At 41.6% G+C, this 12,259-nt stretch overlaps 1 protein-coding gene across 19 annotated transcripts in view; it reads right to left on the bottom strand.

Annotated features, from left to right (window-relative positions):
• Positions 1–12,259, bottom strand: part of LOC123763958 (cAMP-regulated phosphoprotein 21) — a 257,113-nt gene that overhangs the window by 101,307 nt on the left and 143,547 nt on the right. For 17 of the 19 annotated variants that reach the window (XM_069330057.1, XM_069330053.1, XM_069330049.1 and 14 more), the window contains one exon: positions 2,287–2,388. The exons of the other annotated variants lie outside the window; for them this stretch is intronic. In XM_069330057.1, the coding sequence (XP_069186158.1) occupies positions 2,287–2,388 (102 nt within the window). The remainder of the gene's footprint in view (positions 1–2,286; positions 2,389–12,259) is intronic. 19 annotated transcript variants of the gene reach the window in all.

A 12,259-nucleotide genomic window follows, 5' to 3' on the forward strand; every position in this document is an offset into this window, starting at 1 on the left:
GGGACGCGCTTTGGGTTGACCCGGTTTCCCTTCTTCCTACTGGTTCCAGGGCTCGGATCTCTCAGGTCGTCTGCAGGGTTATTCGGTCCAGCCAGCCTGCGGTCTATCCTCGTGCCCACGACGTTCGTAAGTTTCCTGTATTGGCTGCCGTCTTCGGTGACATCTCTTGGGTTGACATTCGGGCACGGGGTTTTTGGATGTCGAACAGAGTCCTGGCCACTCGCTACCTTGTTAATGTTCCTGGGCCCAGTCGGTCATGTGTTGTATTGGGTTGGAGGTTGCAGCCAGTTGTCTCGACTTCGAGTTGAGGAGCGAGAGCCGACCACATCCCAGGTAAGTCCCTATTGTTTGGTTTTGTATTTGTGCAAGTAGCTCCAGGGAGCTGCAGGGGGCTCCCCCCTAGAAAATCAGCACTGAATGTAATGAAATGCCATTTTCTGGGTGAGACCCGGAGGCTCCCCAGCAACCCTCTCTCCCTCCGTTAGGCAGTTTTTTCGGATGTATTGATATCCAGCCTCAAAACTGAGGTGTGGATAGCCAGTGCGAGGGCCTGGAGCTCCCCCTTCCCACACCAGGGGAGGGGGGGGCCGCACAGACAGCGGGGGGGGGGGGGGGCAATGTAGTGATATCATGCTCGTTTGCTCATTTTTTATTTGGAGGAGCTCTGTCCACTAGTTTGGCTTTCACTAGCAATGTTAACCAGAACAGGGGTTTGTTTTGGGGCGCATACCTTTCTGGGTGCCTGACCCGGTCGACGGCAGACATAGAATGCTTCCAACCACACACGGGGGGTTTCTATAGGCCATTGCTCATCGTGCCAGGTTCTGGCTCGTGGACCCCGGTAGGCCTAGAATTTCATGCACATTGACTGATGCTAAAGTCTAATATGTCCATATCAGCCTGGATAGCTCTGGGAGCCTCCGGGTCTCACCCAGAAAATGGCATTTCATTACATTCAAAGCTAGTTTTATGTTGTAGGATATTATACTGTATAGGGAACTGATCTTTTTCAGTTTTCTGGAATACCTGTATATTGTTAATTACTACTATCAAGGCTAAAATCCTACTTGCAACAGAGTCAAATTTAAGACACATAGTTAAAATTCAACTGCAGTAGGTTATAATTTTGATGTCGCCATTTATTCCAAGTAACGTATTTCCCATATCAATGTGAAATTTAAATGTTCCTTTATTTTTCACTAATTCATTATCAAGAGTAAACAAGAGTAAAGATGTGTAGGTTATTTTTTATAATATTCATAGTGTTGAGAAAATGAGGTTAAACAAGAAATCTAAATTAAAAATTATAATAATTTTTTGGGAAAATCATTAACCTTTGTATAAGGTAAAGAATCAATATCGCATGTTTGTGACCACTTTGTTATGAACTGCAACAAGTAAGCCTCATTTTCTTGAAGGAAATCTTATATGCAATGAATGCTTAGCCTCCAGCAAATTACTATATGTATAATTAAAAACAGTGACTCACTCTGTAAACATTGATGCCTCATTAATGACTGCTTTAGTAAGGCTGATTTCAACTTGGTCTCTTACTTTTATGAAACGTCAGTGACCTCTAAGTTTAATGTGAGCTCATATATTACTTGATGTGAAGATAATAATCATCAAATGTGATGTCATGGAGCATCTAAAGCCTTTCAATATGGTGTATATCCAACAAACTCAGGAGGTTATGTATTAGTGATGCACTAATATATATATATATATATATATAAATATATATATATATATATATATACATATATATATATATATATATATATATATATATATATATATATATATATATATATATATATATATATATATATATATATAAATACATATATATATATATATACATATATACATGTATGTATGTAAATATATATATATATATATATATGTATATATATATATATATATATATATATATATATATATATATATATATATATATATATATATATATATATATAATCTAAAATTCCATAGAAGCGCAACAATGATTGATGACTTTTCTGTAACGAGTCAGTTTATATGATGGAAAAGCACAGTGAGTTGGAGAGCATGCTAACACCCCCTGCTTGTCCCTCACCAAAGACTCTTACCCCTAAACTCTTCCTCCTAATAACTATTACTGTACTACTACTCTGAAAAGGCAACAAACTTCCTCGGTATTTCTCCATTCCATAATATTGAAGAGGCAAATAATTGCTGGGAAATATGTATGATATGATTGGATTGCCCACAAGAGTTCCTTCTTCATTAGTTTAAGATTCTTACCTCCTGACTGAATATTCGCTTCCTTACTTTTTCGTATTCCTCTTCCCGTTCCTCGAAGCTCTTACTCCTCCTTGATTCTGAGCTGAATTGTCTATCTAGGGACTAAAAACAAAACAGACATTACTGTGCAGCCATTCAAACCATGATTCTCTCTGCCTATCTACATTTTGCATGCCATTTCCCACATTCATCGTAGGGTGGCATCTATGACATTTTCCTTAAACTTTTTAGTTACCGACCATCTCCTCATCTTCGACTGTTAAACATCCAACACTAACACATACATTTCCTAATATATCTCTATATATACCAAGAAAATATTTCCCTCTAAATCACTTCAACTTGTAAAAAAAAAAAAAAACAGCGTTTAATGTAATGAAACGCCATTTTCTGGGTGAGACCCGGAGCTTCCTTGGAGCTATCCAGGCTGATATGAATGTATTAGACCCTGGCATCAGTCAAAGCGAATGGAGTTCTAGGCCTACCGGGTGACCATGAGCCAGAACCTGGCCCCTCAGAGAGGCATGAGGAGCAATGGCCTATAGAAACTCCTGTGTGGTTGGAAGCATTCTATATCTGCCATCGACCGGGTTAGACACCCAGGAAGGTAGGCACCCCAAAACAAACCCTAACTGCTTAAAAAATTGCTACAGAAACCCGAACTGTTGGACAGAACTCCCCAAACGAAAACGAGCAAACAAGCATGATGTCACAACAGTCACCACACCATTGTCTGCATGTCTCCCACCTCCCCGGGAAAAGGAACGGGGAACCCCAAAGACCCCCACACCAGCTATCCACACCTCCAGTTCTGAGGCTGGATGTCAAAATAATAACAAACTGCTTACCGTTGGGAGAGAGGGTTGCCAGGGAGCCTCCGGGTCTCACCCAGAAAATGGTGTTTCCTTACATTCAATGCTGGTTTTCTGGGGGGAGCCTCTTCGGCTTCTCGGAACTACTTAACCAAAGATAAAACAAGAGGAACTAACCTGGGAGGCGGTTGCCACTCGCTCCTCAACTTGAAGTCAACACATCTGGCTCCAACTGCCGATCCAATGCGACATATGCCCGACTCGGGTCAGGAACATTGACTTGGTAGCGAGCAGCCAGGACCCTGTTTGACCTCCAAATTCCCCGTGCCCGAATGTCAGCCCCAGACATGTTAACAAAAACGGCAGCCAAAGCAGCAAACTTACAAATGTCATGGGCACGAGGATAGACAGCAGGCTGGCTGGACCGAATAACCCTGCGGACGACCTGAAAGACCCAAGCCGTGGAACTGGGAAGAAGGGAAACGGGGTCAATCCAAAGCGCGTCCTTGGCCACCGAGGTCGTGGTGCATAGGTAACTGCGAAGAGCCACAACCGGACACAACACATGATGCACCCCCAGCTGAACTAACCAAGCATCAACAACCCACGACCCCTCCGGAAAGCAGCAGTCTCATTCTTCACCAGAACAGAAGAAAAAAGGCTGAAAACGACCAAACCTACCATAAAACCCAAAAGAGCAGAAACCCCTGTGCTGAAGGAGAGCATGAAGCTCCCCGATCCGACCCCCAGAGGCCAATGCCAACAGGAAAAAAGATCTTTAGAAAAACAATCCTGAACCGAAGGGGCCACCACAAACCGAGGAGAAGGGTGAAAGGAGAGCACCCGATCTAACGACCAGGACGGCTTAGGCGGCACATGAGCAGGCCGAAGGTGAAACAACACACGAGAAAGCTTGTGAAATGGCACAGAAGTAACAGGAATACCGAACGTAAGCTGCAGCAGCTCCGCCAGTGCCGCACAAATTTTCACAAATTGTTCACGACTTTTGTTAGGCCAAAGCTCGAATATGCAGCGGTTGTGTGGTGCCCATATCTTAAGAAGCACATCAACAAACTGGAAAAGGTGCAAAGACATACTACTAAGTGGCTCCCAGAACTGAAGGGCAAGAGCTACGAGGAGAGGTTAGAGGCATTAAATATGCCAAAACTAGAAGACAGAAGAAAAAGAGGTGATATGATCACTTTTCACTACGTACAAAATAGTAACAGGAATTGATAAAATCGACAGGGAAGATTTTCTGAGACCTGGAACTTCAAGAACAAGAGGTCATAGATTTAAACTAATTAAACAAAGATGCAGAAGAAATATAAGAAAATTCACCTTCGCAAACAAGTGGTAGACGGTTGTAACAAGTTAAGCGAGAAGGTGATGGAGGCCAAAACCGTAAGTAGTTTCAAAGCGTTATATGACAAAGAGTGCTGGGAAGACGGGACACCACGAGCGTAGCTCTCATCCTGTAACTACACTTAGATAATTACACTTTGGTAATTACGATACGCGATAATATTCGGCATAAGATGATGGTCCTGGAACAATCACAAAAGGAAGGACAAGACAACTTTATCCGAGACAGAAGTTCACCTATGCAGAGATAAGAAATAACAAAAGGACCACCAGGAAACTTCATACTGCTGCTGAGACAAAGCACACAGGTGGAACACCATCAATGAAGCCACCTGCACACCATACAAGTGATGACAGACCCGAGTCAGAAAGCACAGACGCGAAGACTCGAGAAGTGCGAACCAGCCACCTACTGGGCTGGACCAAATCTGCTGAAAGAGACGGAGCCGCGGGAAGACCCTTGGGTTTGGATACCGAGCAAGCAGCACCTGAAACCAAGGCTGGGCCAGCCACCAAGGGTCAGGAACATCCAGGTCAATCAGAAGAACAACTCTCCCCTGGTAAGTCTCCAAGGAAGACAGGACCTGGAGCAACAGCTGAACCAGCACGAGGGTCTGGGGCTCCCCCTTCCCCCTCCCAGGGAAAGGGGGTTTCACAGACAGCAGTACAATGTCGTTGTGACGTCATGCTCGTTTGCTCATTTTCATTTGGGGAGTTCTGTCCACTAGTTCGGCTTTCAGCAGCAATGTCAACTAGAATAGGGGTTTGTTTTGGGGCACTTACCTTTCTGGGTGCCTGACCTGGTCGATGCCAGACAGAATTCTTCCAACCTCACGGGGGGGGGGGGGGGGGTTCTATAGGCCATTGCTCCTCCTTCCTCTCTGAGGGGGCTAGGTTCTGGCTCGTGGTTCCCTGGTAGGAATAGAATTCCATGCACATTGACTGATGCCAAAGTCTCATGTATCCATATCAGCCTGGATAGCACCAGGGAGTCACAGGGGCTCCCCCCAGAAATATTTTGAATTTTAATTCAAGCTGTTGCTAATTAATAATTTGTCTGTCACACTTTATACAATTTAGTCATTAACGTTAGAAATGTACTTTTGTTGCTGAATTATAGACACCCTTTTCCATGCATAAAGACCAAATACAAATTTCTGTCATGCTTTCTCATACAATTTACCTTCTCCTATTTCAACATTTTAAAATTTCAATACAAAATTATTATAAATTAACAGTTCTCCTTTACCCAATAACAGTTCTAAATTGCATTATTTTTATTTTTTTAAGTGTACATTATTTCTTGGTCATTTCTGTGGGGAGCCCCTATGGCTCCCCTAAGTTTACTGAGCTGATATGTATGTATTAGACCGTGGCATCAGTTGGAGTTCTTGCCTACCGATGATCACAAGCCCAAACATGGCCTCCTCAGAGAGGCACGAGGAGCAATAGCCTATGGAAACCCCCATGTCTAAACGTCTAAATGAGAGCAGAATGAAGACAAAATCAATTCTTTTTCTACAAAGTTATAGGAGTAGGCAGACCAGTAAAATGGTACAAAAAGGCAAACCAACAAAATCACTAGAGAAAGGGGTAGTGAAGAATAAGGAGAGGGGGAACATGTTCATGAAAAATGCATACACCACCATAGATGGAGTGAGTTCAAAGATACTGGAGTTGAGTGATGTAATATAGCTGCAGACACTAGACATTGTTGCACTCACAGAGACAAAACATGAAGATGTAATTTTAAATGAGATCATATTCCCAAGGGGCTACTCGGTCTGGAGACGGGACAGAAAAATTAGGAAAGGCGGTGGCATTGCTGTGCTGGTGAAAGAACACCTAAAGGTAAGTGAAATAATGATTGTCAATCCACGATTAGTTGACATAATAGCACTAGAGATCTGCAATCAGGATGATAAACTAATGATCATAAATGCATATAGTCCACCGCCAAGCAACACATAGTCAAAGGAGGAGCTGGATAATAAACAAGAGGGGCTTATAACAATAATGAGAGAGATTATAGTGAGAGGTGATAAAGATAGATCACGGCTGTTGGTAGTCGGCGACTTCAACTTGAAATCCATAGACTGGGAGGCATATGAAGCTAGAATAGATGATTTTTGGACTTGTAGATTCGTAAACCTCATCCTGGAAACATTCATGTTTCAACATGTTAAACAAGCTACGAGGATGAGGGAAGGGGATGTTCCCTTCATGCTGGATTTGTTATTTACCAGGAAAAAGGAAGAGATATTTGACATTCAGTACCTCCCTCCCTTGGGTAAAAGTGACCATGTCTTTTTGGGAATATGCAATGCATTATAATGTGGAAGGTTGAAGCAGTTGAAAACCCTGATTTCAGGAGAGGTTATTATGGGGAACTCCGTAGGCTATTTCGTTTCTTTCTTTTTCTTTAGGCTTGTTTCTTTAAGCTTAGGTAGTTTGCTGCCACCCATGGTCCTATGACATCTGCATGTATGCAGTGTCTGTTTCAGGGCAAATTTGTCTTCAGTGGCGATGTAGGGATGTGGGTTCTTGTGTTCCAAATCAGGTTTTGGTGGCTTGTTATCTGATCAGCATTTCTAGGCAGTGCCAAGCCTATAATTACCTAAGTATAATTATTCAAGTGTAGTTACAGGATGAGAGCTACACTCGTGGTGTCCCATCTTCCCAGTACTTTTTGTCGTATAACGCTTTGAAACTACTGACGGTTTTGGCCTCCACCATCTTCTCACTTGGCTAGGTCCAACCGTCTACCATTTTGTTTGCAAAAGAAAACTTTCTAATGTATTTTTAGCACCTTTGATTCCTTAGCTTGAATCTGTGTCCTCTTATTCTTGAAGTTGTTGGTGGCTTGTCAAAGGTTCCCCCCCCCCCACCCATTTACCTTGATCTTTTCCAGTTGGATTTTAAAATTTAACAATTTTGGAATTTACGACTTTGGTGGGTAGGTTGGTTTCATAGGTTTATAACCCTGTGGGTGAAAAAAGCATCTTCTGTTCTCAGTCCTACAATGTGGCTTGTTGAGCTTGAAACCATTGCTCCTCGTTTGTTACAGCTGACCTTCTGAAGAAATTGTACAGTTCAACATCCTCCAAATTTCATTAGATCGATGCTAGACTTTGTTAATATGTTCATCTACATGTCTTTGTGGCTACTTCATAGAAGTGTTAAATAGTAAATGAATACAATGCTTTAAAAGCATACAGTAAATGCATAATTCTTTTTACCTGTGAGAGCAAATATTGACATCCGATTGGGAGTTTCTTCACTTACTCTTTCATTTATATCATTACATTACTTGTACAATACTATATAATGTCATCACATAGTCATTGTCACTAATCAAGCCCCCAAACCCAACCATTTATTTCTCACTCCCAGTGAGGGAGTGAGAAATATCCATAATGTATCATGGACTTTGAATATAATTAATGAAAAAATCATTGTGTGTGTGTGTAAAATAAGAGGATAAATAATTTGCTGGATTTTTGCGGTCCAAGAGAGCAATGTTGAGGGTGGTGGGCAAGTACGGAAGGCAGGGCATTACTCACAACAGATCCCCATACTGAGCTAACCCATCTTTGCTGTGAATTGCCACCCTACAACTGTGGGAGATGGCACAAAGGGTGTTGGATTTAGCTTATTAATGTGTGTCATATGCAAGTACAACAGCAAAAACTAAAGATGAATGATGGGATGGAGTAAAGTTAAGACATAGTGTATTGGAAACAAAATTCTTTATTAATGTAAATCAAGAGTGGAAGGACCTTAAATTAGACCCAAATAATAATAATAATGATTATCACAGAATGCCTTAATAATAATCCAGTAAAAGTTCTAAATCAAGGAAATATATTTGATCATGGGTGTAATGCCGATACCTGTAGCAGTAAAGAGAAAATTTGTTAAATAGCATTGTGACTCCTTGATCACTTATGAGTAATATCTATAATTACAATAGTCCTGCTTGCAGTATTCAGGATCTTCATACTCTTAATTCACTTTTTATGGGAATCTAGATGACATGAAGTGTAAAGTGTGTGGACAACAACATGGACACACTACATCATTACATTTTCAATGTGAACAAAATTGAGCCAGTTCGAGATAAATCTTCTTCGAGATAAATAAATTCTTGCACCGTATCCCTATTTTGCTCTAAGTAGATAAAAAGAAACATACAGTATATGATAAAAGTATAAGCTGTGTAGATTAAAATCATGAACAGCAACACTTATCATGTAATATCCAATAGTGAAAATTATTTAAAATATATGTTACTTACCCCAGTCTATAACGATATATTGCAATTCATAGAAGTTGCAGTGTGAGGAGTTTGCTACATAGCTATCATTATAAGGTGTGCAGATTATTGTAATTGGTAAGGTGACTGATAAGATATCCACCGAGTTCTGATAAAATCTTCAGTGCCACCTGTAATCCTTTTTTGCACTACTGCTCATGTAATGAGTATGGGATATCCAATAAACAGGCTGCCAATGGTAATAACAATGAAATATTACTCTCAAACATAGGAGAGGGGAAAGGACTGATCAACTCCACTGAAGACTGAGGGCGACAACCTGGAAGGTGCACAGATCATGGGGTCAGGAGCTGGTAAAACATGTCAGATGCACTCCATGGCATTATCAAAGCTGGTTTCTGACATCATTAAAGCTTGTGGTTCCTGCCAGCCCTGTTAAAGAACAGAAAGGAACCATAAGCGGCCCCATCCTTCTGCAGTACAAAATGGAGACAAATAGCAGAAGAGGCAACCTCAGAAGAACGTGCAACGGCCTATGAATCTGACTAACAAGAGCCTACCCCCAATCAACAGAAGACAAGGCCCCCCAATCCTACTGGATTGCCTCTGAAACGGGATGGAGGGGGGGAAGGGGGGGGAAGGTTCAGAACTCCAATGAAACAGCAACTGACAAATAGGGCAACAGGCAGTAGCATCAGCCAAAGGGACCTGAGTGACAGCAACCTAAGGAAAGAGGAGAAGCCAAAAAGGGGAAATGGACAAAAGGGGTTAAGGACCAGGTGAATCTAAGGACTGGGCCACCATTGCCTGCCAAGATGTGAGACAAGCCAATTAAAATGCCGCCACCACCTCCCGAAGAATGAGGATGAGCAACTTGGGTAAGGCCACTGAAACCAGCACTGCAGGCAATAAGGCCTTCACACCCAGGAAAGAAGCAAGCAAATCTATGCCTTCATGGAGCTTGTCTATAAAGACCTCTATTACAGCACAAAAATGCACAAGAAATTAAAAAGATTCTCTGCAGTTTGGTCTTGGGGGTTTGGGCTTTTTGTGTTCTCAGTTTTGCTTTTCACTTATTACTTTGCCCTTTTTGTGCTTGGGGATTCTTCTTTTTTGCCTTATAAGGCTTGCCTAGGGTATATGTGTGGTTGAACCCTCTTGTTGCTCCTTTGACCTTTCCATTGGCTTCAAGTAGCCAGGGTTGCCCATTACTTCTGGGGATACTGACAAAGCATTTCCAGTGCCTGGGCTTCCTGCAGGGTTCATTCACCCTGCAGGCACTGGAAAACCTCTGTGGGGCTCAGTTATACAGTACAGTACTTTGGATACCAAAATAACTGAGCCCACTCTCGCCTTGTGTGAATTTGAGGGTTGTTTGTCACCTGTACCACCTGCGACATTTGTATGTTCAACCTCCACAATGCTGCCTGTTGAGTCCCTGCCACCTTTGACCCTGAGTCATGTGGGTCATATTTCCTCTGTGTGCTCCATCTTACCTATTACCCCTGTTGAAGTTCAGAGGTTTCAGGCAGCAATCACAGGACCTCTGTGGGTCCTCTGTGGTGTCAGCAGCTGGGTCGGATACAATTTCCAAAGCCTCATCCTCTTCATCTGGTTGGCGCCATGCATGCTCTGCTCAGAAAACTGGCGCTCGTGGTTGCACCAATCTTTTCATGGGTTGTTCCTTTGACGGGGTAGAGGGAGGTGGGAGTCTCACTCATTTTCCCAATTCTTCATCCCGTGATTTGTACATTTTTAGGGTAAATTCTTGTGACCTGCAGTGGAGTTGGTCGGTCCCATCTCCTTCAAGGGTTCAGGGCTTTCAGGGCAGGTCCCCTCTCCTAGTCTTTGTAGAGTCATCTTGAAGTGGCTAGTTTTGAGCGTGAGCGTGAAATGACCTTGTATCTTCAGTGGGTTTCCCCACCTGTTTCCGGTCCCAAAGTAGGACTGTCAGACCTCTGGTTCATTCTCAATCTTTCCCGATTGAACCAGTTCCTTCCTTGCCCCTTTCTCTTGCCCCTCTCCCCCCCCCCATGTAGTTACTCCTTTCGAGTAACTACATTGTCTCAGGTCAGTCTCGCCCTCAAGCTGAGCACTTAAATAATAATTCTCTGGACCTCAAGGACCCATATTGGCACATTACCTTTTCATTCGGGTTCAGGGATTGGTTAGGTTTGGTGGTGGAGCAAAAGTTTTACCACTTTTTGGTTCTCCCATTTGGGCTGTATTTGGCACCTCATATTTTTATGCATTTAACTTAGGTCATGGTGGCCCATCTTTATTTGTTAGGTGTTTGGGTTTTGGGCTACTTCGATGACTGGCTGGTGTGGGTTTCATGCCAGTTTGCTTGTCTTCTAGCCAGGGATCTGGTGCTTTCCCAGCTCGCTTGGTATGGGTTCCTGGTGAACCGGAGGAAGTCCTAGTTTGTTCCATCCCAGGTTTGAATCTGCTTGAGCCTAAATTCAGATTCTTGGTCGGCGTCACTTTCCCTGCCTTCAAGTGAGACAGGGAAAAGTGGAGGCTGTCCTGGTTACTTTGGGGCAGGGTACAGACCCTGGGGGCTCAGCACTGGCTACTGCATCGCCAGTAGCAGCAAAGTATGTAATCAGTTTTGGTGGAAACATTCTTGGCCACATAATTTACAGTATTTTATCTTAATGACACTTTCTTGGTGTCAACCCTGGTGTCATTCTATGAACATTAAAAAATATTTTATTAAGGTTTTCAAAGGAAGCATGTATAAAAAGCATAGAAAACAAAGTTTATATCATTATTGCAATTGTTTCGTTTCACACATATTCCATACTTTAATATTTGATTATTGTACATTTGAAGAATTTGACATTTATGGATTTAGTTAAATTAATTTGCAATTTTTTTTCCCTGCATGTGGGTGAAGTAATTAACTTGGCAAAATTTTTAGCTTATTCAATGTAGCAATCTTCCAAGCAAACCAATATTAGATAATGTTATATTAATAATATTATAATAACCAATATTACAGATAATTACAGACCAAGAAATTGTCAGAACTGCTTAATTTGTCAAGTTTCAGAATCAGAATAATTCATTGGGAAAAATAGGTTACTCAGTACTGTACAAGTAGAGCATGTGTAATAAAAACTCAACTAATGTATGACTGCCACCCAAATATTCTTTCAGTAAGTTTACAGCAAATATTAGTGGTCCTCTTCAAACTTTACTTATTAATACACCATTAAATTTTCTTAATATCTGTTACTTAAAGATTACATGTCTACAGCATGTTCAGTTGAATTCATAATACTTAATAAATATAGCTATGCAGGTTAGCTTATGTACAGCATTTTGTTCATTTAATATCTTCAGATAATTGTATTTGACTCTAGATTAATTTCTGTACTGCACAGTTACAATATGTATCAACAGTCATTCATAATATGGAATAGGAATATCACTTCAACATGTAAAATGTTTGAACATTGTATTTATATGAAAGCAAATCTATTACAATGAACATGGCACATATTTTATATAAGTT

This window comes from Procambarus clarkii, chromosome 23 (genome assembly GCF_040958095.1).
Source record: "Procambarus clarkii isolate CNS0578487 chromosome 23, FALCON_Pclarkii_2.0, whole genome shotgun sequence".
Taxonomy (NCBI): domain Eukaryota; kingdom Metazoa; phylum Arthropoda; class Malacostraca; order Decapoda; family Cambaridae; genus Procambarus; species Procambarus clarkii.